Source organism: Callospermophilus lateralis, chromosome 6 (genome assembly GCF_048772815.1).
Source record: "Callospermophilus lateralis isolate mCalLat2 chromosome 6, mCalLat2.hap1, whole genome shotgun sequence".
Taxonomy (NCBI): domain Eukaryota; kingdom Metazoa; phylum Chordata; class Mammalia; order Rodentia; family Sciuridae; genus Callospermophilus; species Callospermophilus lateralis.
This window is the reverse complement of record NC_135310.1, coordinates 98549461-98576186: the sequence shown is the minus strand read 5'-3', so window position 1 is coordinate 98576186 and position 26726 is coordinate 98549461. Positions and strand designations below refer to the sequence as shown.

The 26726-nt window shown below is 36.2% G+C and overlaps 1 protein-coding gene across 3 annotated transcripts in view; it reads left to right on the top strand.

Annotated features, from left to right (window-relative positions):
- Prim2 (DNA primase subunit 2) overlaps positions 1–26726 on the top strand; it is a 296745-nt gene that overhangs the window by 208347 nt on the left and 61672 nt on the right. For all 3 annotated transcript variants that reach the window (XM_076860062.2, XM_076860061.2, XM_076860064.2), the window contains 2 exons: positions 7479–7605; positions 14560–14642. In XM_076860062.2, coding sequence (XP_076716177.1) covers positions 7479–7605; positions 14560–14642 — 210 coding nt within the window. Of the gene's footprint in view, positions 1–7478; positions 7606–14559; positions 14643–26726 lie in introns of those variants that run through there.

Below are 26726 nucleotides of genomic sequence, written 5' to 3'. Positions count from 1 at the left end.
CCCCCAAAAGCTCATGCCTGAGACAATGCAAGAAAGTTTGCAGGAGAAAATGACCAGGTCGTGAGAGTCTTAATCTAATCATTGAATTAATCCCTGATGGGATTAACTGAGTGGTGGTTGGAGGCAGGTGGGGGTGGCTGGAGGAAGTGGTTCACTGGGGGCATGGTATGGGGTATATGTATTGTATCTGAGAGTGGAGTCTGTCTGCTTCCTGATCATGACTTGAGCCGCATTCTCCACCATGATGTTCTGCCTCACCTTGAGCCCTGAGGAATGGAGCCTGCTATCTATGGACTGAGATCTCTGAAACCATGAGCCCTCAAATAAACTATTTCACCTCTATGATTGCTCTGGTCAGATCTTTTAGTCAAAGCAGCGATTCAGCTGACTAAAACAGAGTGTATTGGGCTGTGGCTGTGGCTCAGCAGTAGCACACTTACCTGGCATGTGTGAGGCACTGGGTTTAATTCTCAGCACTACATATAAATAAATAAAATAAAGGTCTATCAACAACTAAAAAATATATTTCAAAACAAAACAGTGTCTTGTGAATCTTCCTCTTGTTTAGGAACATAAAAGGTATTCTTTTTTCCCATGAGCTAGCTAAAACTATTTCTTGTTCACTTACCTTTTGTTCATGAAGGACCAGCAGACAATCTGTTGAGTCTTGGTGATGGTTGCTAATTCCTGTACTGTGGGACCCTTGTGATGTTTAATGAGGGGGATACTTTTGAAGATAAACAGAAAGGTAAAGATTAGAGGCTGAATCATCTGTGTACTCGAGTTCATAGACCTTCAGGATCCACCAGTTGTCCCAGAACTGACTTTCTTTGATGGTATCATACAGCACTGATGTGATGAATGTTTTTCATTTGTTTTTTGAACCTGATTATGGTAGAGACATCAGATAGGTTGCCTGGGACAAAGATGTAGCAAGTGCTTCTAACCACTGTGGAAGTGCCTCCTTTTGTAGACAGGATCATACTAAGGGCACTGTTGTCACATGGAACACTACACCAGGTTTCTCATGATTGACAAGTCAGTGTTCAGTCCAGTGACGGTGATGTCCAGGGCTGAGGGGAAATGCTTTAGCAGTGAGTATATGACTCTGATATTGAGTCACACCATTTAGCCACCTGATAAGTTCCTGGGAATAGTAACCAAAAGGTGGGAATACTTTCTTGAAAAGTAGTGAGGTTGTGGGTGGAAACTTAGCCAGTTCTGTAGCTGTCCTTTCTGCATCACCTCCTGAGAAATTGAGATTACCTACATGGGGGACTGTAATGTCCTGAACAACTCCTCCTGATAGAGCAATTTGAGCTGGAGGAAGTGGGTAATTATTTCAGAGATAGTTTTAAAAGGGAAGAAAATTATAGGGACCCCAGTATGATGAAGGGATTTAGTAAGATTAGTAAGGTAACAAGATCTGGCGCAATTGAATAGCAACAGATAATAGGCTTGGGTTCCACAGACAAAATAATCACCAGGAGCATCCAGGAGTCATAAAGTAATTATCTGATGGCTGAGGGTGACTAAAGAAAAAAAAATTTTGATGGTGAAAGGAATTGTTGGAGGTGGTTCATGTGTGGTTGGGTGAATCTGAGAAATTATGCCAGGAGGGGCAATGGGTCGTTTCCATTTTTATGAAGGATGTCTGGGGAACCAGTAGTGGATTTGATTATTTATGTTGGATTAGTGATGACTAGGTAAGTGTAATGAAAAATGCTCATTTTCAAAAAGGGCCTTGTAATAAAATTGTGATAAAAACAGACATGACCCTTTTAGGGGTAGACTGAAAAGACTGAGGAATTGTGTCACATGGCTGTTTGTCCAATTTAAAATGGTAGAGGGAGAGAGAGGAAGGGTTATAGCAAAATAGGTATTTTGATTGATCAGTGGAATGTGGGAAATACTAGATGTGCCCACAGGAAAAGGAGCATAATAACAGAAGTCTATAGCACTATGGGTAGGAGGCTTCTTTAGCGAAGACTTGCTGGAGTTGGGCGAAAAGTCTTCTGAGAGGTAGGGAAAGGAGGGAGGAGTGGAAGCTCCTAAAGTTAGGGACCAATGTGAAGGTGAGGAGAAGCCATAGTGAAGTAATTGGGAAGTTTAGCAGTAGAGTGGAGATCCCTTAAGGTTCTTGAAAGCATCTTTGGATAAGAGGATCCCAGACAATGAATATGAGGAATGATTTCCTGATCATGGTATACAGGGGAGAGGCAATTAGAAAGAATAGGTACCCACATCCCACAAGATCTCAAAATTGTCAGTTGTCAATTTGTTTTAGGGTGAAGAAAATATTGAACACTAGAAGCTTGGTCTGTGATGATTGTTCTACCCAAGCTGAAATAACATGACCCAGATATTGAACACACAGTGATTGCAACTGAATTTTGTCTCTAGTTCACTTTTGCCTAATGCCTTAATAAGGTATTTTGTGTCTAAGAGGAAGTTGCCATAACTGTCAGAATACATAAGGAGGTGACCTACATTCTGGATTGAAGTGGAGTCTCATGGGAATCTTAAGTCTGTCCAGTTGGCATTTCGGGTACTCAAGAAGTATAGAAGACCTCAGTAAATCCTTGGGAACATAGCAGTCCAGGTAAATTGCTGATTTTTCCCAGGTGAAGCCAAACTAGTATTGAGATTCCTTATAAAGAAATGCTTAAACACACACACACACACACACACACACACACACACACACGACTATGAAATATTGCATATTAGAGGAGACAGCAGACAGGATAGTATGAGAATTAGGCACCAACTGACTAACCATATCCTTCCCCTTTTGACTTTTTAATAGTCAAAATGGGACTATTGCATGGAATAGAAGTGGGGTAGCACATTCTACTCTTGTTTTTATCTAATCTTTCTTAATCATGGGAGCCTTTCAAGTCCTGGTCTTAAATGATATTGGGGAATATTGGGGAAGGGCATGGAAAGATCTATTTGTTTGAGTTCTGTATCCCATACGTCTAATATCATTAATTTTTCACTATAAAGAAGAGGGAATTCTAATAGTTGATTTAAGCCTGTAATTAAATGGGTAATAGGCTGAAAGGAGGAAAGAAATCCCAGCCCCCTTGGGGGAAGTCAGACAAAGCCATTAGGGAACTAGTTATGAAAGGAAGGAGTCAGGGACCTATAGAAGGAATCCTGCAGGAATTTTTATACCCCAATTCTGAGAAGATTCCTTCCCAACAAGTTTACTGGGGTAGAGTTGAAGAGGAAGTTATACAGGGCTTTTAGAGGTCCCATAGAAATAGAGGCAGATCATAAGGTAAATTATCAAAATTCACAGCAGGTGAAATTTGGACTCTGAGGAAGAGGGACAGGAATTAAAAGTAGTGGTATTAAGGAAGAATGTGTTGCTGTACTACTAATGAGAAATGTGGGAGGGAGTTCAACTTATAGGGTTCTTTTCACTTTTAAATTTAGTAGTAGTTGAGGGCATTGGGCATTTACTTCCCTAGATAAGAATCAGGGATTTCTGAGGAGGGGATTTGGGCTTTTCACCTCATTTTGAGAACCAGGTAATTCCAGGTCCAGTGTCCTTTTTTCTCAATATAGGTGTGTGTCCAGATCAGAGGGAACCCTGAATTGTGGAGCTTGCATTGTATATTTTCCATTTTTTAAAAAAATTCTGTCTTCATAATGCTGGGCTAATGTCTGGAACTCAGATAATATATGCATTTTTTTCCAGTAAATGCTATTTTTCTGTAATGTCATGGGGTTCTGACCTGAGACTATTTATAAAGCTTGCATGGTCATTGCAGAAGCTGTTTGAGAAGTCAGTTCTAGATTGAATGGTCTTTCCATGTTGTATCTAATTGAGGATGATAGCTACCTTTTCATTCCTTTGTTTACAGTTTTGGACATGTAGGGAAGATTCCTAGTAATTTTTTTCTTCTTTGAGTCTTCAGTGGAAATCCGGGTTACCCTGAGACCCATGAAGGACATTAGAAAGGATGGTTCATTTGGCCTTTGCAAACCAAGGGAGGGATCTCCAGACCCAACTAATGGGAAGATAAGTTGCCATAAATCGGGAAATCCTGAAGAGTATACTCCTAGAACCTTTTTTCTTTTCTGTAGTCGAGAAGATTCTTGGTGATGGCATGTAGTTTAAATGCCAAGTCTTCATTGGCCTTGCATGGGAACTTGTATTGGCTACAAACCAAGCTTCATCTTTGGGAGATGGGAGTCTGGAGTTGAGGAGCTGGCTATAAAGGAGGGTTGGGAGAGGAGAGGAATTTGGGGGTGCAGTGGAAAGCTTTTGGTGGTTTGCTTGGTTGGAAAATTTTTTCTGAAGTCATTGTGAACGTCGCTAATTTGATAAGGATTGAATTATTTAGCCATTTTTCAGCTTCTTCATTAAAGGTAAAATGGGCGGACTACTGTACATCTGAAAATTTTGTTCCCTTATGCTCTAGAACCTTCTCTTAGGTGGACTAGTATGGGTATAATCCAGGAGGGTAGCTGAAGAGAGTTTAGTAAAAATTTGCCAGTAAGAAAGCACACAGCCAGTTTATGGGCTGTAGCGGTGAAGCACATAGTCAGGAAGGATTTAATAAGGAGAGTTACAGTTGACCTAAGTTCCCATGAGAGGAGCAGAATTAAATAGAACAGAGAAGCCTAGTAAAGAACCAGGAAAAATATTCCCGCTGAGGCCTTAGGGAGTGGATCCTCACTTGAAACAGAGTTGGCGGGGATGGGGGGGAATTCCCCATTCTATGATTTCAGGAATGAAGCCCCACTGGAAACAAAGTCTGGGCATCTAACCCAGCTTTAGACAGTACACAGGTTGCCCCCATATTCACCATGGTTTGACTTTAAAATGTTCAACGTTACATGGTGTGAAAATAATGCACATTCAATAGAAACCATACTTTCTGTTTTGAATTTTGATCTCGGCTAGGGATGTGTAGTATATTCTTCTCTGGAAAAGCTAAGCAGCATCAGCGAGCTGTGGCTCCCAGTCAGCCGTGTGTTCGTGGGGGTCAACAGCTGAGACTCTATCCTATGTTACTAAACTGTGATCGCTGTGACAAAATACCTAAGAAAAACAACCTAAAAGAAGGAGAGGTTTATTTTGGGTCAGTTTCAGAGGTTTCAGTCCATATCATATCAGCTAGCTTCATTGCATTGAAGCCTGTGGCAAGGCAGGAACATCATGGCAAAAGGGAGTAGAGAGAAGGAAGAAGGGACTGGGGACAAAATATACTTCCCAGGTCCATGTCCCCTTTCGACTAGGTTCCACCTCCTACAGTTTCAACCAACTTCCAATAATCCTTTCCACTATGAATCCATTGATGGATTAATCCATTGATGAGGTGAGAACCCTTATGATCCATTACTTCCCCAAAGCCCCACCTCTGAAAATTGCTGCCTGAGCCTTTGGGGGACATTCCAGATCCATACTATAACAGTAGGTTCGGGGTATTTATTGCATTTTGACTTAGGATATTTTCAGTGTATGAGTTTACTGAAACATGACCCATTTGAAGTTTAGGAGCATTGCTAGAATCTTAAGAATCAAAATATGCCCTCACCATTCTTCAGACATTTATTTGACACTCAAGACAAGCAGGCAGACTGGAAACAAAGTGTGTTGAGGATTGGTTGTTATATCTGAGGGCCTAATGATGGTGGTTGGATCAGATGTGAATTAAAGCACCAAAAACAGAGCTGGACAGTAGTTAAAGCAGTACAAATAGACTTTATTCAGGAACTATTGGGGAAAGAACTGAGTTTAATTCCAAATATAGCATGGATAAGGAGGGATTTATAGCTGAAAAGTGGAGTGAGAGATTCTATCAATGTTCACCATTGGCTCCTGTCAAATATCTTGTTGAAAGTACAGTGTCTGCCTTCATTTGACCAGTGGAGTATGGCTATCACTTAATCATGGAATTATAAAACCACCAACCATCAGACAGTGGAAAACATTTAATGGAAGCAGAATAGTGGGACAAGTACACTTTCAAATGCTGTGGTGGGACCAAGGAGTTCTTGCATGATGGTACTAAGCTAAGTAACAGATTTTACCTGAAGGAGCTTATGGTCAGGAACAGTTAATCACCTATGTAAAGAGGTGATTGATAGAAAATAGATATAGTGTTTTATAAGAGAATTACAGTTAAGCTTCATAAAAATTAAAAATGTAGTGAAGATAAATCCTCTAGAGACTTATAGGTCCGTATAGACAGAATATTACTGAAGTTTGGAGGAACAGATTACTTCTGACTTTGGACTCTGAGATGAAGTATCATCTAAAAGAAAGAAGTTACATCCTAAAAAGATTTCATTGGAACCTATGATTTTTAAATACCTTATTATTGAGAAAGTGCACTATTATGGAAAGAACATGGGCTTTGGAATCAGACTTACCTACACATGATTTTCAACTCTGCCATTTATTTAATAGCTGTATTATATCACGTTGCTTCATTTCTTTGAACTTCAATTTTCTCATGTGTAACATCACAGGTGAACTGTGACGATTTAAATGATTAAATGGGATTACAGTTTTAAAAGCACCTAGCAAAATGCCTGGCGGTACCTAATTGCATTTCGATAAATGTTAGTTCCTTTTTTCCCTCTTATCTCGCTCATTTCAAAGTCCCTTCCATACCATTAGCTTATTTTATGAACACGGAGGCAGGAATTCCAGGTAGGAGGCAATTGCAGTAGTTCACTCATTCATCAGGCACTTGCTGACTACTTGCTTTATATAGTGCACATGCAGAGGCAGGCATTAATTATTTTAAGAGACATTTCAGAAGTAGAATGGGTAGAATGTGGGAATTAAGGGACAACTAGGGGAAAGAAGGCAGAGGAGAGGGTAAACTGATGTGTAGTATAATCTCGGGAATCAAACTAAGGGCTTGGGAAAGGATTATTCTTAACTTTAAACATGTGCAGTTGCTCTCCATGTTTGTATCCACAAGTTCAACCAACCCTAATATTAGAAAAAAAATTACATAGTAAATATGTACAGACTTTTTTCCTGAAACAAGTCATTATGCCTAAATAATGCAATAATGACTATTCACAAAACATTTATATTAGGTAGTATAAGTAATTTGTAGATGATTTAAAGCATACAGGAGGATATAGCAGATTATATGCAAATATTACATTATTTTATCTGCAGTACTTGAGCATTCACAGATTTTGGTATGGGGGAATTGGTGTCCTGGAATCAATCTTCATGGATAATGAGATGATTCTACTTAACATTAGCTGTCTTCTTCTTGAGAAATTTGTTTTCTGTAAATTTTATGTTTTTTTTTTTTTTTAAGAAAGTATATCACAAAAGGTGCAATGGTTGTATCTGGTGTCAATATACATCTGCCTCTAAATATCAAATTTATTATAGAAAAATATCACTTTGTACACACTGATTCTAGCTGGCACTGCAATATCACTATTACAGTATTGACTGAGTTTGCCTTTTTTCTTTTCTCAACTAGTTTGACAGAGGTTACTCTTACAATATCCGTCATAGCTTCGGAAAAGAAGGCAAGAGGACAGACTATACACCTTTTAGTTGTTTGAAGATTATTCTGACTAATCCACCAAGCCAAGGAGACTATCATGGTAAGTGCTTTCAGTGGATATGCTGGAAACTACAGAAGCCTAGCTATGCAGGAAACACTGAAGCAATGTAATGGCTTTTTTTGCATTACTGACAGGGCCCAGTTTGTAGCTTATGTCAGTCATGAGTGTCAAGCTAGAGCGCCATTACTCTAACAGTGATTTGTCTTATTACTGAACTAGGTCAGGCAAGAGAAATTCATTCAGCTGCATTTTAGTTTGTGCTGGACTGGGCTTTTCAGTTCTCAATTTCCACACTTCTCCTGCTATTCTCTTTCCCCCTTTTTCTGCAAGTGTCTTAGAAAACAGATATAAGTTTTCCAAAGCTTATTGGAATTGAAATTCTGTAGTTTGGAATATTAGATTCATTAATTTTTTTATGAATTTTCTATTCATTAATTTCCTAAAAGACTACTGAGGAAGAGTGTGTTTTATTCTCATTACCCAACAAATACTAAGCAATTTTATAAGTCATGGTATCAAACATACCTATCAATATGCCTGAGTTGTTAGTTAAAAAATCCATGTCAAACTGTAATTTGAAGACAGCCGAGTTCGTTTTTTTTTTTCCCATAAAGCGTTCTCTAAGTATACATGGAAAAGTTTCTCATTTGTCTGGTGTGTCAAGCAATGATTTAATAGCTCATATTAATAATTTTAGATTACCAAAGCATTGCTATAATATGTGTCAAAATAATTTTTTGTTTGTTTTAGAATCAAATGAAACAAATTCATAAGATTGCACACTGTTAGGCTGTTAAAGGGCAAATAATCACCAACATATTCTTAGAAAGACTCCATGCGTCCAAAGCATTATAAAATGCTTTTACATTGATTACTTAATAAGTGAAGAAGTGGCCAGTTCTTTTAATATGCAGTGAGTGATTTCTATCACTTGTGTTAGAATCCCTTAAGATAATCTTTGGAAAAACATTGTTCAGGTCCCACCCTCAGACAAAAAAAATTAGATTTTATTTGCATTTCTCTGTGTAGTTTCTATGTCTTCTAAAGTTTGAAAGTCATTGACCAGATAATTCTATTGAGGAAGCCAGAAACTTGTTAGCATAGCAGCCATACCAAGATGAGAACTCGGAACTGAGTTTTTGGCCAACTAAATTACTAGGGATTCTTCTTGTGAATTTCCAGGTCTTAGCATTCATCACTTGTGTAATTGACTTTTATTAGCATAAATGAAGGACTTTATATTTTTTTATTTCTGTTGAATAATATCTTATTTATTTCGGTGCATTTTTATTATATTTGTTTCTAATTTATACGTTTTCACTCAAGAATAACAGTGGTTAAGCTTATCTGTAGTAGATATGTTCCAAGAGCTGCAGTGGGGATCTGAAACTACAAATAGTAGTGAACCTTGTGTATACTATTTTTTTCTATACATATGTATTTGTGATGAAGTTTGGTATATAAATTAGGCACAGTTATCAATAATAACTAATAAGTACAACACTATGCCATAATATATCTTATTGCCCTGTACTTGCCCTTCTTATGATGTGAGATGACTCAGTGCCTATGTGATGAAAGGAAGCAAATGATTGATATAAGCCTTATGATGTAGCATTAGGCTACTATTACAAGAAGGATCATGTTGGCTGAGCCTGTGTCAGTGAGCCATTCGGAAATCAATAGTTGAATGTCAGGAGCAGATGGTGTTAATGCTTGGAGATCCTTGATAATCGAAGTCCCCTGCCCCCCTGAAATGTTTTAGAAGATCATTGTAACTGGAGATTGTTGTCTTTTTTTAACTTAACATGTGTTGCTACAGAGGTTGTGATCCTTTAGTGATCAGGAGAGGATTGTATTCTATAATTTGTCCCCAATGTTTGTGGGATTGGAAATACTTTTAGCAAATTTTGGTAACATCCACATTGCTGATTCTTCCTCTTCCTCTTCCTCTTCCTCTTCCTCTTCCTCTATAGTTAAAAAGTTCTTCCAGTTCCTCATTTATATATACACTTCTTGATGGCTTTCGGTATGTTCTTCCACTTCTTCATCAAGTATGTCAAAAAATCCTCCACTGATTTGTCTTGCTGCATAAATGATTTTCCTTGTCTCTTGGTTCCTGGGAAACCTTTAAAATCATCACAACTTTACTCCTTAAGTTCTTCCAACAGGCATTTACAATTTCTGATTTAGTTTATCCACTTAAACTTTGAATTTTATGGCATCAGCAGTAGTGAATCATTTCCAACATTGTATTATGTCCAAATTAGGGTCCACATCAATTGCTGATTAAATGCAACCAAATACCAGATGGATGTATGTGGCTTTGGCAAATCAAATGATTCCCAGGTCAAGGGAAGCAGCAAAGTTATATTTGGAGGTAAAAATACAACCTCACTGATTTTGTTTTCATAGCAAACAGATTCAGGATGTTGAGGTGCATTGTTACTAATGCACCTATTATTAGTAACAACGCTTTCTCTTCTAAGTATTTTTCCATTTTGTGAATGAAGTGATGGTGGAACCATTCCATAAATAAGATGGGTGTCACAAATGCTTTTTGATTATGTTGGCAGAAGATGGGCAAGATAATTTTTGTTTTTGAGAGCACATGGGCTCTTCACTCTGTTCACTATACCTAACTTCATCATATGCCCTATAATGGTGCTGTTACTGGAGTCCTAGGCCAGAGGCCCAACTCTGCAGGTCCCAGCAAATCGGGTCCTGCCATTCACCCGAAAAACCAAACAAAAAGCAATGGTGAAAATCAGGAACTTCAATCATATGGTCATATTAGGGAGACAATATAGCTAAAGCATCTTGGCCCTGCCTTTGAGGGTACTGACATGAACTTTAGGTTTAAGTAAAGGAGGAATTGGAGCAGGGAGTGAGAGGTATACATAATTAAGCAATCTTGGTCAAACTGTGGTCTGGTTGATTGTTATCTCAGTTCTGATTCTGTGAGGTAGCTCTGGAGAAGTCAGAAGTCCTTTTTACTTGAGGGGGCAATTCCCATATTTTATTTGCAGGATATTTGTCAGACTTGTGATCCTGGAAAAGTATAATTTGGTTCCTTTGATATAATTCTCCTGCTTAGGTGGGTAATCTCTTCATGGGGTGATCTGCCTGGAAAGAGGCTTCACTGTTCCTGGAAGGTACAGGGTAATAACTAAAATTTTCTTTGTCTGCTCCAGGGGTCTGGAATAGGACACTATAAAAAGCTGGCAATTCACTTGTCCCTGCAAATCTTGGAAATACCTTAGTTACTCTTGGTGTCTTTAGCCTCAAAGTTGGTAGATTACTAGCTTTGGATGAATACTCCTTAAGTGATTAACTTGCCTGTGTGCAGAGTTGAGAAGGAATCTGACCAAAAGTTTTAGGCAAAAGGGACATGTACAAAATGGAATCAGAAATTCCAAACCTTTATCCTTCTTTTAGTTAATCAATCATCAGGCATCAGTAGGCCCAAATTAAGAATTGGTGCTGTTATCAAAAATGGCATTTAAATTTGTTATATTGCTACATAGTACAAGTTACTCTGTCCTTCCATGTTTTATGCCCTCAGGCCTCCTTTGCACTTTTATGAGGTTCTTTTGAGCATCTTCTTCCAGAAGAGTGGTTTCTTTGCAAATTTGAAAATTTGCTTTGGATGGCATCCCTTCTCTTTAATCAACTTTTTCAGCTCTGCAGGAGGTGTGATACAGCAGCTTTTCCTACTGATTCAACCTCTCCAGTAATTATGTTTTTTGTTCCAACCCTATTCCTGAATCTGTGTAATCTCTTACTTTGCAGTAAATGGCTTGACGTCACACATTTTAAGGGAGCCTTGCTAAAGTCCTTGTATAGACTTAAATCTTTCTGGAGCTCCTAGATCACATTTTCTGTTCAAGTCTTCTACCCACAAATTTAATGCTTTTTAAATCTTAACTATGCACTTGTCACATCATGCATCCAACTTTTGCAACTTGAGGTGGATAGAATTAGCATGAATTTCTTTGTCCTCCTTCACCATTTCATGGATAAAAAATTTATTCTTACCACAGATCTTAGTCACCTCAGCATTATATTTTTCTTTCCTTAATTAGTTGAGACATTTCACCTTTTTGGCATACCCAAATTGCCAACAACAATACTCTTGTGCTTTGAGGCCATTATGAAGTTAAAAAATTAGTTATTTGAATAGAAGCATTGCAGTACCATGAAGGTTGATAACCACAACAGCTAGTAAGTGGTTAATGGGTAGGTAGCATATACAGCATGGATACACTGAGCATGAGGGATGAGGTGGGAAGAAACAAGATTTCATTACACTCTTATGAATGGCGTGTAGTATAAAACCATTCAATTGCTTTTTCTGTAATTTTAATTTAATATATTTGGACTGGGTTTGACCTTTCATAAGTGAAACCACAGAAAACGAAACCTCAGGTAATAGTGGATTCCTGTTCTATACTTAACAAACACTTGACTCATATTTTTTGGGACAGATTCACTTATTCCCCCTTTAAAAATAAACCTGATTTTTTTTTTTTTTTTTTTTTTTAGCACCTTTTCAGGCTCACAGCAAAATTCAGCAGAAAGTACAGAGAGTTCCTGTGTATCCTATGCCATTACACAGGTATAATATTCCCCACTATCAACATCCCACATCAGTGTTATTTATCAGTTGTTACAATTGACAAACCTGCATTGACATATCATTATCACCCAAAGCCCATAGTTTATATTAGGACTTGCTGTTGGTGTGGTGTATTTTATGGAATTGGACAAATTTATAATGCCATATATCTACCATTGTGGAGAAGAGTGTCACTCTTAAAAAATCCTCTGTGCTCTGCCTATTCATCCCTCCTTCCCCTTACTCCCTGGCAACTACATCTTTTAACTAACTTCATAGTTTTGCATTTTACAGAACTTCATACAGTTGAAGTCTATATGTCATTGGAGGGCTACATACTTTGAAATTGTTTTCTATCACTTGGCAAAATGTGTTTAAATTTCCTCCCTGTCTTCGTGTCTTGATAGCTCATTTCTTTTTATCACTGAATAATATTCCATTATCTGGATGTACCATAGACTATTTATCCATTCATTTACTGAAGGAAGTCTTAGTTGCTTCTAAGGTTTGGCAGTTATAAATAAAGCTGTTATAAAGCTGTGTGTGTACACACACACACACACACACATTTTTTCTAATATTCACTGTGAGGAACTAATAGAGCTTCTGGAGGTAAAGTTCACGAAAGTGTGAGAACCCCTTGACTTGGCAACACTGAGGCTCCAGCCATTTACCTATAACAGTTAGGCTTTCCTGTTGGCACTGCTTCCTCTTGAGGTCCTGCTCATGGGTTTCTGCTTCAGTCAGTTGTGATTCTGTTTTCACCTGTCTCTCCAGTTTGGGGGAATCACAATTTTATGTGGAAGACAGAAACAAAGTAGGTGTTTATATCAACAGCTTCTCCAAGCAATAGTCTGTTTCTTGTAGTGAATATAGCTTCAAAAGACCTTTCTATGGCCATTAGTACTTCAAAGATTAACAATCTTCATTTTTTTTGGCTTTGTTCTTTCTGACCTTTCATACAGGTCTAGTTATTATTTCAAATATACTTTGGGTAATTTTTTGTAGTCTGTCTCCTTTTTCTAATGCCCTTTCATCATTCTGTGATTAAACAACAATACCCCTTATACCCTCATTTCTTTCTCATTGGGGTGCCTTGGAATCTTATCAGATACTTCAAGAATAATAGCTTGCATGTTTTGAGTGCTTACTATGTTTATGCCAAGAGCATAAAATAGTTTATATTGCATTCTTATGGTAGATATGTGAGATGGATATTATTTCCCTCACTTGAGCAAACTATGAAGCTGAGTCAGTAAGAAGATATTTGTCTAAATACCCAATTAGTAAGTGGTGGACTGAGTTTCAGATTCAGGTTGTGCAGTTCCACACTCTTAATCATGTATTGTAAGGTTTCTCAAATGTCTCTTTGCACTAAATATTTGTTTTCTTCAGAATAGAGAGATACTGTAAATTTTTAAAATTGCATTGTTTGTAGGGGTCCATGTCATTATAATGGATGTTTTTGAGAAATACATTTGTGTTTGCCATCCTGGCTGTTTTCCATATTTTTTCATCAACTGGTTTCCTGTTGATTTCATTAAAAACAAGCTGTTTCAAATTAACTTACAAATCCATCATCTTTATGATTAAAAAAAAATCAGACTTTTCTGTATTCATTTTTCAAGTTAAGTATTTTACTTACCATTGGAGTTTCTTATTAGGATATTTAAAATTTACTAGGTTTTGGACCAAAATATTAGCTTTTAATTATAATCCTTGTGTTCTTATTTATTCAAGTATTTCTAATAGTTTATCTTTTTTTTCTCAAGCAATATAGAGATGACATACTACAAGTTGTCTTTCTGTGCAATAGTTTCCTATTTGTCTATTTCATTTTCTTCCATGATTTCCTCTAAATTTGGATTCTCTTCACAGGAAATAGACATAGAATTTATTGAAATGGTATAAGAGCTTATTTCTTAGGTTTTACATTTTATTTTTTGTTTACATTGTCTGTTCCCCCCCCCCTTTTTTAAAAGAACTGCAACTTTTTAAAAAAATATATTTTTTTAGTTGTAGGTGGACACAATATGTTTATTTCATTTTCATGTGGTGCTATGGATCTAACCTGGTGCCTCACGTGTGCTGGGCAAACGCTCTACCACTGAGCCACAACCGCAGCCCATCTATTTCCCTATGTGCTTGTTATGTAACTTATGTTAACTCTTGAGCCTGTAGCACCCTGATAACTGTACAGCTAAGTTGTCATTTAGATAAAGAGCGGAAAGCAGTTGCACCCATGGGCAATTAACTTTTTTATTAATAAGCTGTTAGACAATTAAGAGGAGCTTAGGCAGTCTCTCGAGAGTGGTATAATACTAAGTCCCGGGTAAATAACCTTGTTGGTGTGCTGGTTTGTTTTCTGTTGTCAGGGTGCCCATTTCGTCACAGTGATCCAGAGCTGCTGAAACAGAAGTTGCAGACTTACAAGATCTCTCCCGGAGGGATAAACCAGGTAAGTCAGATTCTGCTCTGCATCCTCAGTAATGAGGCATCAGACAGATCATCTCAGGTTTATTTAATGTTCTTGTAGTAAGGCTGTGTTCTGTTTGTCAGGCCTTACCCTAGGCACCCTATCTTTTAGATGAAATCAGCTACAGCCTTGACTCTTCTGGTTTAAACTCCTTGGAAATTCCAGTTCTTCTATCTGCAACTTTGTATTTTTATTTTTCTTAGTTGTAAAGGAAGACGAACCCCTTTATTCCTTCTTAGTTTGTTTCACTATATCAACTGAGGACCACTTTAAAAATAATTAGAGTAATATTTTGAAGCTTGTTAATGAAACTGAAAATTAATGATAACATTTTATTTCCTGAGCACACAGTAATGTAGTGTGTACTGACTGAATGCTCTGACAGGCATCTTTGTTTAATCTATGCTTCTGATTGTAGTTCTGGGTCTAATAATTTTCTAAAATACTTTGTGAACAATTTAAATAAAAAGGAATTGCTCAAATTGTCAAAATACGATTACATCTTTTGGTAAGTCTGCCTTTTTAAAGAAATGAGTCTTTGACATTGCAAAACCTGTTATTTATAGTGTGCCTCTAAGTTGACTTGGATTTTTGAAGGAATTGCTTCCTTAGCTTTGGAAGAACAATGTATGTTTTAGAGCTCTAACATCTAAGTCATTATGCATCCCTAAATTTCTTTTGTGTCCAAAGTTCTGATTTAGTTAATTCAGTTTCAATCTTATAATGTGGGCTGTGCAGAGAAGAATAAGGTATAAATCCTGCTCCCACAGAAAAGGGTCTGGAGGAAAATATAAGTCGGTGTTACAAGAGAGTCTTGGGTAATGAAGGAGGGTTTGTAACTATCTGGGGAGGCAAGGAGTACTTTCTGGAAGAGATGATCTTTGAGGCCTTGAAGGGATATTGGGAGTTATGAAGAGAGAATGCATGGATTAAAGCAGAAAGTACATTGTTTTATTGGGGTTTCAAGTTTAGGATAACGATGGCACCAGTGTAACATTGATGGGCAGCTTAAAGGAAGAAGTTGTTTGGGAGATCAGTTTTAGAGGTGGAACTTTTTACATGGCAGACGGATTGTAGATTTGTAGCATATTCAAGAAGTTAGAACTAGAAATCAGATGACCTTTCTGGTTAAAATTGTGGAATTGTGAGACTAGAAAGAACATTGGAAAGCCATTTTTCTTTTATGGAGCCCTAGGATGTGACATACCACATGCCATTGTGCATCCCTAGTAAATCTGTAGTAAAAACTGAAATTGAAGCCAGCCCTTCTAATTTCAAAATATTTCCCCTTAACCCCACTCTACTTTAGAGCAAATTATCATGTGGGAAAGAAGAGGTAGGGAGTCAAAAAACATGTCTCAGAATGGAATCTTGGATAATGCTTTTATCAGATATTAAAAGGAAGTGGTATTAGTCAAGACCAAACAAGAATGGGAGGAGAGAGGGGGAGATATATATATGAAGAAAGTAGGTCCAAAAAGTCCTTTGTAGTAGAGAGACTGTTTAAGGTGAAGACTGCATGTGCTGAGTGGGTTACTCAACTATGAGTTTGGTAAAAGGTGTCAATATAATGGTGGAAACCAAAAGCCAGAACACACGTATCTAAAAGATGAATGAATAAAAAACAGTGCATGTGATACTTTCAGAAAATGTACTCATAAAAGGGGCGTCAGAATGGTATTAGCTTATTTATCATGAATGGTGTATTTGTGGGTTTAAGACTGAAGGAGACATTATGAAGTCAAACAACAATAAGTGCTGGCGAGGATGTGGGGAAAAGGGTACACTTGTACACTGCTGGTGGGACTGCAAATTGGTGAGGCCAATTTGGAAAGCAGTATGGAGATTCCTGGGAAAGCTGGGAATGGATCCACCATTTGACCCAGCTATCGCCCTTCTCGGACTATTCCCTGAGGATCTTAAAAGAGCATACTATAGGGATACTGCCACATCAGTGATCATAGCGCCTCAATTCACAATAGCTAGACTGTGGAACCAACCTAGATGCCCTTCAATAGATGAATGGATAAAAAAAAAAAGTGGCATCTATATACAATGGAGTATTACGCAGCACTAAAAATGACAAAATCATAGAATTTGCAGGGAAATGGATGGCATTAGAACAGATTATGCTAAGCGAAGCTAGCCAATCCTTAAAAAACAAATGCCAAATGTCTTCTTTGATATAAGGAGAGCAACTGAGAACAGAATAGGGAGGAAGAGCATGAGGAAAAGATTAACATTAAACAGAGACGAGTGGGGGGAGAGAAAAGGGAAAGCATATGGAAATGGTAGGAGACCCTCAATGTAACACAAAATTACATATAAGAGGTTGTGAGGGGAAAGGGGGAGGGGAAACAAGGGAGAGAATTGAACAACAGCAGATGAGGTAGAGAGGGAAGAGGGGAGGGGAGGGGGGATAGTAGGGGATAGGAAAGGCAGCAGAATACAACAGTCACTAATATGGCATTATGTAAAATTGTGAATGTGTAACTGATGTGATTCTGCAATTTGTATTTGGGGTAAAAATGGGAGTTCATAGCTCACTTGAATCAAATGTATGAAAGATGATATGTTATGAGCTTTGTAATGTTTTGAACAACCAATTTAAAAAAAAGACTGAAGGAGAATGGCATTTGCAGGTAAATGGATGGAGTTAGAGAAGATAATGCTAAGTAAAGTTAGCCAATCCCCAAAACCAAATGTAGAATGTTTTCTCTGATGTAAGGAGCCTGATTCATAGTGGGGTAGGGAGAGGGAATGTGGGAGGAATAGATGCACTCTAGAGAGGGGCAGAGGGGTGGGAGGAAAAGAGAGGGGGCATGGAGTTAGAAATGATGGCAGAATGTGATGGATACTATTTTCCAAAGTACAGGTATGAAGACACGAATTGGTGTGAATATACTTTGTATACAACCAGAGATATGAAAAACTGCTCCATGTGTGTAATAAGAATTGTAATGCATTCCACTGTCATATATAAATAAAAAAATTAATTAAAAAAGAAGACTGAAGGAGAGGGGTTGGAGGTGTAACTCAGTGGTAGAATACTTGCCCAGCATGCATGAAACCCTGGGTTCCCAGCACTGCAAACAAGTAAAAATAATGTGGGCTGAAGGAGACCTGAGCCTGTTTGTAGAAAGAAAAAAACAATTAGAGAGTGGGCTTGGTGAACATATAAAACAAAGAACATCTGTCTGTAACCAAGCAGAGGTAGCCCTCTTTCCTTTATGCCATGACTATACTATCATAATGCCCTTAGCACTTATTATGTTAGATTTTAATCATTTCTTTGCCTGTTCATCTTTCCACCAGTTTGTTTCCTGAAGAACTGGATTTTTATTTAACTTTGTGTCTCAGTGACTTAAACATGATAGATGCCTAAAAAAGAGTTAAGAGTAAGTGGGTATTCTTAGGTAAGAATTGAATCCTAGAGGTTGCTTGGTGTGTGCAGAGAGAGGCAGATAGGAGCTCAAGAACACAAGTGAAAAAGTAACATATTGAATAAGGGAGGATATATACTTGGACAAAAGGATAGAAACAGAGAAAGGTACGCCCCTCAGCCCATGTAGAAAATAAGAGTTTAAGATAGAGCAAAAGGAAGTTGATGGAACATATCACCTGGCCTTACTCTTCTTTGTAAAGTAAAAGATCTGGTCATCAGCAGAGAGTAAATGGGTTAGTAATGGTGTTCTAGATTTAGGAAAGGTTAGAAACTGCCACTAACAAATTTGATTAAATAATCTTGAAGAAGAGGATTAGAAACCTTTTTATAAGTCATGAAGAAATCACCTTAAAAATAGACTACTAACATATCTGTATTAATCTGTTGAGAAGATTAATGTTTATATTTAATAGTAGTAACTAGGTTTTGTATGCTCTTTGCTTATGACTCCAGTGTATCTCTTTCTACTTGCCCTTGATGAAGCTGGTGAATAATTTCCACATCATCCTTTGGACCTGCATTGTAACCTTTTATCTGAGATGAACACAGATCTGTGCATGTGGGCAAACTGTAAATAATATTTAGCTTTTATGTGATATTTTTATTGAGTGGACTGTAGTAGAGTGAAGCAGCTATTGGACTGTATTTCAGAGGGCAGAGAGTTGATGAATAAAAAATTCATGTAAAACATTTGATAAATGTTTAGTTACAGGTTGACATGAGTGTAGATTAGATCTTGAAAACTTCAAGTACACATTAAAATATGTGAGGTAAAACTCAATGTAGCTTTTATTTCAGAAAAATAAAAACTATTTGAAAAATAAGCCTCAAATTATAAGACACACCTAGATGTTTTAAGTCAGAATTTTGATCAAAAGGGAGATCGTTGTGATTTAGCCTTTCCCACTTTTTTTTTAAAAAGCATGCTTCTAGGATCACATTTCATTTTCCTTGTGATTAGCTTTAATATTGTTAAATCTCTGAAAAGTCACTGAAAATTAATGAGCTCAGTATAGCTTAATAGCAATTGAACAACACAATATGACCAAAGAAAATGGAGGTCCCTACATTTATTCCCTTCCCTCCCCTCAAATAGAAAAACATGGTGCTCAATCACCAAGACAAAAATTCTTCATGCTTAAACTCCAACAACATAGCTCCTAAATATTTAGTGTAAAAACAGTAAAAACTAAAAGGCTCATTAGAGACAAAACCATGATTATATTTGGAGATTTCAGCACTCCTTTCTCAATAGTTAATAGAACAAATGGAAAATCACTAAGGATATATAAATCTTGAACAACATTGTCAACTGAGTTGACTAATTGGTATCTATAAAACACTACCCAGCAACTGGAGAATGCACTTTTTTAAAATTGTATACCTGAGGGCTGGGATTGTGGCTCAGTGGTAGTGTACTTGCCTACCATGCGTGAGTCACTGAATTTGATTCTCGGCACCACATACACATAAATCAAATAAAGGTCCATCAACAACTAAAAAATATTTTTAAAAATTGTATTCCTGAAATAGTATCCTGGATAATCATAATCGGGGTCTTTAAAAATCTATTACAGGGCTAGGGTTGTGGCTCAGCGAAAGAGCGCTTGCCTAGCATGTGTGAGGCCCTGGGTTTGACCCTCAACACTACATAAAAATAAATAAATAAAGGTATTGTGTTTAACTACAATTAAAATAAATATTAAAAATCTAGTATAAACTTAAATGAATTGAACTTCTACAAAGTAGGTTCTGTAATGACACAAGGGGGAAGATAGCAGAGCAGAAATGAAAGAAAAACTTTATTCATAAATGAGATTATCTCCAATAACAATTACTCAAAGACCCTACCAAAATGCTACTATACCTAAAAAGTGGCATGATACTAAGTAAGTATACAAAAACTAATGATATTTCTTAAAACGAGCAACTGAAAATTAAACATTTTTCAAAGTACCATATATACATGAACTGAAAAGACAAATTATATGTAAGATTGTTATGCTGAAACACGGATGAAAATAGTCAAACAACAAAATTGGAGGCATGTACTACCTGACTTCAAGACTTAACTATAAAGCTACTGTAATTAAGATAGTAGTGGGAAATAAAGAGATTAATTGGACATATATACCCACATATTTACGGGTATCTGATTTTTTTAAACATAGGTGCCAGGGCAATTAAATGGAGGAAATGTTGGCCTTTCTAAAAAATTGTTTTAGAAGAATTGGATGTTCACATGCAAAAAACAACAGCCTGCACAGTTGTTTCAATAAGCTTTTTGAACACTATGACCAAAAGACCTGACAAGGACACTTTTAGAAGAGTAAAAATTTTATTTAGGCCTCACAATTTTAGAGGTCTTAGTCCATAGATGGCCGATTCCATTGCTCTGGGCCCTAAATGAGGCAGAGCATTATGATGGAAGAGTATAACAGAGGAAGGCAACTCAGGACATCACATCAGGAAGCAGACAGTGAACTGTGCTCACCAAAAACAAAATCTATACCCCAAAGCACTCCCCACCCCCACCCCCACCCCCACCCCCAGTGACCCACCTCTTCTAGTCAAGCCTCACCTGCCAACAGGTGCCACCCAGTTAATCCCTATTAGGGGATTAATACACTGGGTTAAAGCTTTCTTAACCCAATCTTTAACCTCTTTCTTGCATTGTTTTACACATGAGCTTTTGGAGGACACCTCATATCTAAACCATAACAATAGTTCTTGCTTTATATAAAAATTAATTTGAAAAAGGTCCTAGACCTAACTATAAATTAAAACTTCCAGAAGAACAAATCTGTAAGACTTTGGGTTTGGAATATTCCATGAATGGAAATGATGATAGATTAATCTTTATTGAAAAGTTAAAATTTTTACCCTAAAGAAGATGATGTTAAGAGAATAAAATAGGCCACAGACCGGAAGAAGATATTTGCAAATCATATATTTTGTAAAAAAGACTTATATTGAATATATACAAAGAAATCTCAAAACTCAGTATTCAGAAAAAAGTTTTTAAAATGTGCAAAACATTTGAATAGGTATTACACCAAATAAAATATGTGAATGGTAAACTCATGACAAAACTCTTTAATGAAGGTTTATTATAGTTGGTCTAATAAAAGTTTGACAATACCAAGTAAAAATAGAATAAAGATGTATTGCTCAGTCTCATACCTTGCTAGAGGAAATGCAAGTGATAGTGTCACCTTGAAGGTGTTTGGCAGCTTCTTATGAACTTAAACTTACATGTGTACCAACCCACACAAAAACCTATACATAAATGTGTATATTTTGTTCATAATTGCTTAAAACTGAAAACAACCCAAATGTCCTTCAACTTGTGATTGGATAAACAAATATGGTTTAGTCATACAATTGAATCCTACTCAACAACAAAAAAGGACATACTATTGCCATACCCAGCAACATTGACAGGTCTCAGATGCATAGTGCTGAGGGAAGGAGTCAGACTGAAAGATCCCTGCTGTATGATTTCCTTTATATGGCATTCTGGAAGAGATGGATGTATAAATATAGAAAACATGGTTGCTGGGAGTAGGGGGAAGAGTTAGTTACAAAGGGAGAGGGGAAAAATAGTTTTTGGTTGATGGGAATCTCCCATCTTGATTGTGATGGTAATGTCATGACATTGTGTCAAGTTTTGCAGGGGTATTTAGTTTTTTAATGGAGGAAAAAAGGTAGGAGGTATTCCAATGAAACAAAATATTTATTTTTTATTCTAGCAATTCAATAGATTGTTAATAAATAAAACAATTCCAAGAATAAGCATATAATTTAGAGTGATACAGACAATGGCCTATATAAGCAAAATAAAGTTATTGCCTTTTATGTTAAGGAAGGAATGTGATATGGGAGCTGTTTTTAATAAGTCATCCTATAGTGCAATTTTTTCCACTTCTACATGCATTACTTTGACTAAAGGTTTAAAAAAAAATGTTTCACATTATGTGTGAAGTATACGTGGTCATGTGCCTGATGGATAGTTGGCAATAGCAGTAATACTAGATAACTTCAAGGTAGATCCTTACATATGAGGATTTGATCTTTATCTCTCTGTGCACCCAGCACAGTGTCTGATCCATGTTAGGAGCTGTGAAGGTTGGAAAATTTTACCCTGATTCTAGGGTAAGAACTTAGCTGCCAGTTTTATAGATGCTGGCAGAAGATGTGAAGATTCCAGTAATAACAATATTTGAATATTTTCTTGCACTAATTCCTTGCTCCTTGATTTTCAAAGAGCAACATGAGGACCAGCTACTACCTGCATGTGCAGTGGGTTGCACAGGTATATTGATTATTAATTTGCTCTATGGTTTGGGACCTATTGTATATTAGCTCTATAGTTTTGAGCAGGCTTTTACCTTCTTCAAATCTTAGCTTTCTTATCTATAAAATAGGGATAATATTGTGAGGATCAAGAGATACAGTGCAGGCCAAAAAACCTGTGGCTTTACATTATTTCCAATAATAGATCACGCACACTCTGAATTATTATATAATAAGAAAAACTACCAAGAAGTAAAAATCATTCAGAGATTAAAACAAAAGGTGTTAACTTTAGCATATATTACAGTATCAGTCTGTGTACTAATATTGTAAAACCTAGAGTCTAGGGAATCTGTATCTTTTATAATGGACAGTAAGCAAGCCTTTAATTCAGAGGAAAGCACTCTGTCTTCCAAGTCTATTATATAAACATCCGTGAAAATGTGATCTGGAACAGAGACCATTATTGCTTCTGATTGTGAAATGTTAGAAACTTGAGATTCCTGAGAAATTGTCTCTTAATAGTATGTAGCTGTTGACCAAAGCATATAGGTTACATTTTTTATGAACACTTTAGTTTTTTTCCCTTAAAATATTGGTGTGCATTTTAATCTCAATTTACTTTCATTAACATTTTTTTTAAATTTTCCAATAGGTTAATAATCCTTTCAATTCTATGTTAATGTAGTCAATCATATCAATACTATTTAGATTAGATGCCTGAATTTTCTAATTATTCTTAAGATATTTATTTTGGTTTTCAGTTTTCCTTCTATTTTTTCATAGCTGCAGTTTTATGATGAAAATACTATATTTTGGATTTAGAAAATTCAAGACTATGTGCTTAAAATATAGAGAATAAAATCTCTGGTGTTAAGCCCATTTATTTCTCTGAAGAGATTTTTTTTTCCTATTGTGAAAATATGTACATGGAATTTTCAAATTGTGGTTGTGCTTGTCCCGTTTTACTAGGAGAATTGTTTGCCATACTAATTCTATATGGCATATATTGGATTCTAACAATTTAATCCACAACCAATTGTTGGTCATAGACTAATATTGTAATATATACCACAGTAAAGTTAACACCTTTTGTTTTAATTTCTGAATGCCTTTTACAGATTAGTAGTTTTTATTATTATATAATAGTTCATGGTGTGCTTGATCTGTTACTGAAAACAATAATTTGAAGGCATGGTACTTTATTTTAAAATTTTGGCATACTCTGTTCCAAGCACTATATCTTTTGATTCTCAACACACTATTATCCCTATTTTATAGATGAGACCATGTAGCTAATGTACAATAAGTCCAGGATTCACACCTGTGCCTGACACTGAATATCATTTACTTCCTTCTGCTATATTGTTCTGCTTCCCTATGGCATTTATTTTTAAATTCAGTTGAAATTCTTTTAGGTTTCTTCTTTCATGAAAAACTATTACTGTGAAGTGAGTAGTAATTTTATGTGCCTAAAATTAGGAATATGTATATTGTATTATTTAAACATTGGCAAATATGAAATAAAGATGAGACTAATTCACAAAATGTAAATTATAGGTAGTAACGGGGGTTTAAAAGATCTACTTGCTTTTATTGCAGTGAATTTTACATAATTTAAAGTGTACAATTCAGTGCATTTAGTACATTCATAATGCTATATAATGAACATTGTTGAATTCAAAAATATTTTCAATACATCAAAAGAAAACCCAGTATCCATTAAACACTCAGTCCCCAGTTTCTAATAACCAGTCATCTGCTTTAAATCTCTATGGATTTACCTATTTTGATATTCCCTGAAAGTATAATAATACACCATGTGGCCTTTAATTTCTGTCGTGTTTCATAGAGTTTTTTTTCAAAGTTCACCCATGTTTTGTAGCTTGCATCAATATCCTATTCTTTTCATTGACTGAATAGTACTATATTTTATTTGTCTATTCATCCATTGAAGGACATTGGATTGTCTTCTTTTGGCAACTGTGAATAGTGCTTCTGTAAACATTCATGTATAAGTATTTGAGAAACTGCTTTCAGTTCTCTTGAGTATATACCTAGGAATAGAATCCAATCATATGGTAGTTCTTTGAGGAGTTGTCAAACTGTTTTCTACAGAGGCTGTACCTGCACCATTTTACCTTCTCAGCAGCAATGTACAAGGATCCCAATCTCTCCACATTCTCACCAACACTTATTTTTAAAATATATATTTATGTATTAGTTTCTTAGGGCTGCTGTAACAACCTAGGTATCTTTAAAAATTGTCTCAATTCTGGAGGCTAGAATTGATATCAAGGTGTTGTCAGGGTTGGCTCCTTCTGAAGACCATGAAGTATCTTGGATGAATTATTCCTACCTCTACCTTTATTTCCACATGGCATTCTCCCTGTATGTCTTCTCACCACTTTTTCCTCTGTGTATTCTGTGTCCAGTTTCTACTTTTTATAAGGATATCAGTAGTATTGGATGAGGGCTCTTCATAGTGACCTTATTTTAATTACCTCTATAAATATCCTATTTCCAAATAAGATCATATTATGACATTCTGAGGTAGTGAGAATTAGGATTTCAATTTATTTGAGGTACACAGTTCAACACATAGCACCATCTTAATAGGTAGGAAATAATCTCTCATTGTGGTTTTGATTTGCATCCCTAGTGATTAATTATGTAGAACTTCTTTTTATGTGCTTATTATCCATTTGTGTATCTTTTTTTGAAGAAAAGTCTATCGAATTTTTTTGCTCCTTTTTGAATTGAGTTGTTATGCTTAAGTGTTTTTTTAATATATTCTGTATGAGACCCTTATCAGATATCTGATTTTCAAATGTTTTCCTTTAGTAGTAATGTCTTTTGATGGAAAATAGTTTTATTTTTATTAAGTTTAATATGATGTCATATAAAAACTCATTGCTAATCTCAAGGTCATGAGGATTGATATGTTTATTAGTGCATACTAATTATATGGAACATTGAGTTCTATTGTGACATATTTATATGTGCATGTAATTTAATTTGATTAGTTTTACTCAAAGTACTTCTACCTTGCCCTCCCACCCTCTCCCAAAGTCCCCTTCACAGTCTCCCTTCTACTTTCATGACATTTATTCCCCACCTCCTTCTAGCTTCCACGTGGAAGGAAGAAAATCAGATAATTGTCTGACTTACTTTGCTTGACATGATACTCTCTAGTTCCATCTGTTTTCCTGCAAATGACATTGTTTCATTCTTTATTGCTGAATAAAACTCCATTGTGCATATATACCACATTTTGTTTATGCATTCATTGGTTGACAGGTTGGTTCTATAGTTTGGCTGTTGAGAATTGTGCCTGTATCTCTAAAATATGCTGACTTTAGTTCTTTCACCGTACCTGGATCATATGGTAATCCTATTTTTTAGTTTTTCTGAGAAGCCTCCATACTGATTTCCATGGTAGCTAGAACAATTTTCATTCCTGTCAACAATGAATTCCTTTCCCCCTACCTCCATACCAGCATTGATTGCTATTTGTATATTTGATTATAATTCTGAGGTGAGGTGGGAACTCAATATAGTTTAGATTATGCCTTTTGGCTAAAGATGAACATTTTTTATATAATTAATGGCCATTTGTACTTATTTTGAGAAATGTGTTTAGTTATGTGCCCATGTACTAAAAGTGTTGCTTTTCTTTTTTTTTTTTTAATGTATTGTGGATATTAATTGTCTTTCAGAAGAGTAGCTGGCAAAGATTTTATTCCATTTTCTGTGTTGTCTCTTCACACTGTTAATTGTTAGCTGTGCTATCCAGAACTTTCTAATTTGATGCCATCCCATTTATCAATTCTTGGTTTTATTTCCTGAGCTATAGGAGTTCTATTCTGGAAGTCATTGCTTGTGGTTGCATATTGAATGTTGACCTCTGTTTTCTTCGAGCAATAGCAAGATTCTGCTCTTATATCTAGGTCTTTAATCCACTTTGAATTGACTTTCTATAGGTAAGAGGGGGGAGAATCTAGTTTCATTCTTCCATATATGGATATCCAGTCCCACCCCACACACCATTTGTCAAAGAGCCTGTCTCTTCCCTGCCCCATGATGTTTTTGGCAACTTTGTAAAGAATAAGATGATTGTAGCTGTATGGTTTTGTCTTCTCTTTTTTTCCCCTATTCAACTGATCTTTGTTTTTGTGCCAGTACTGTTATTTTTGTTACTATGGTTTTGTAGTATAATTTGAAATGGGGTACTGTGATGCCTTTAGCTATTCTGGGTCATTTGTTCCTCTATGTGAATATTAGGATTGCCTTTTCTAGTTTTGTTAAGAATATCATTGACATTT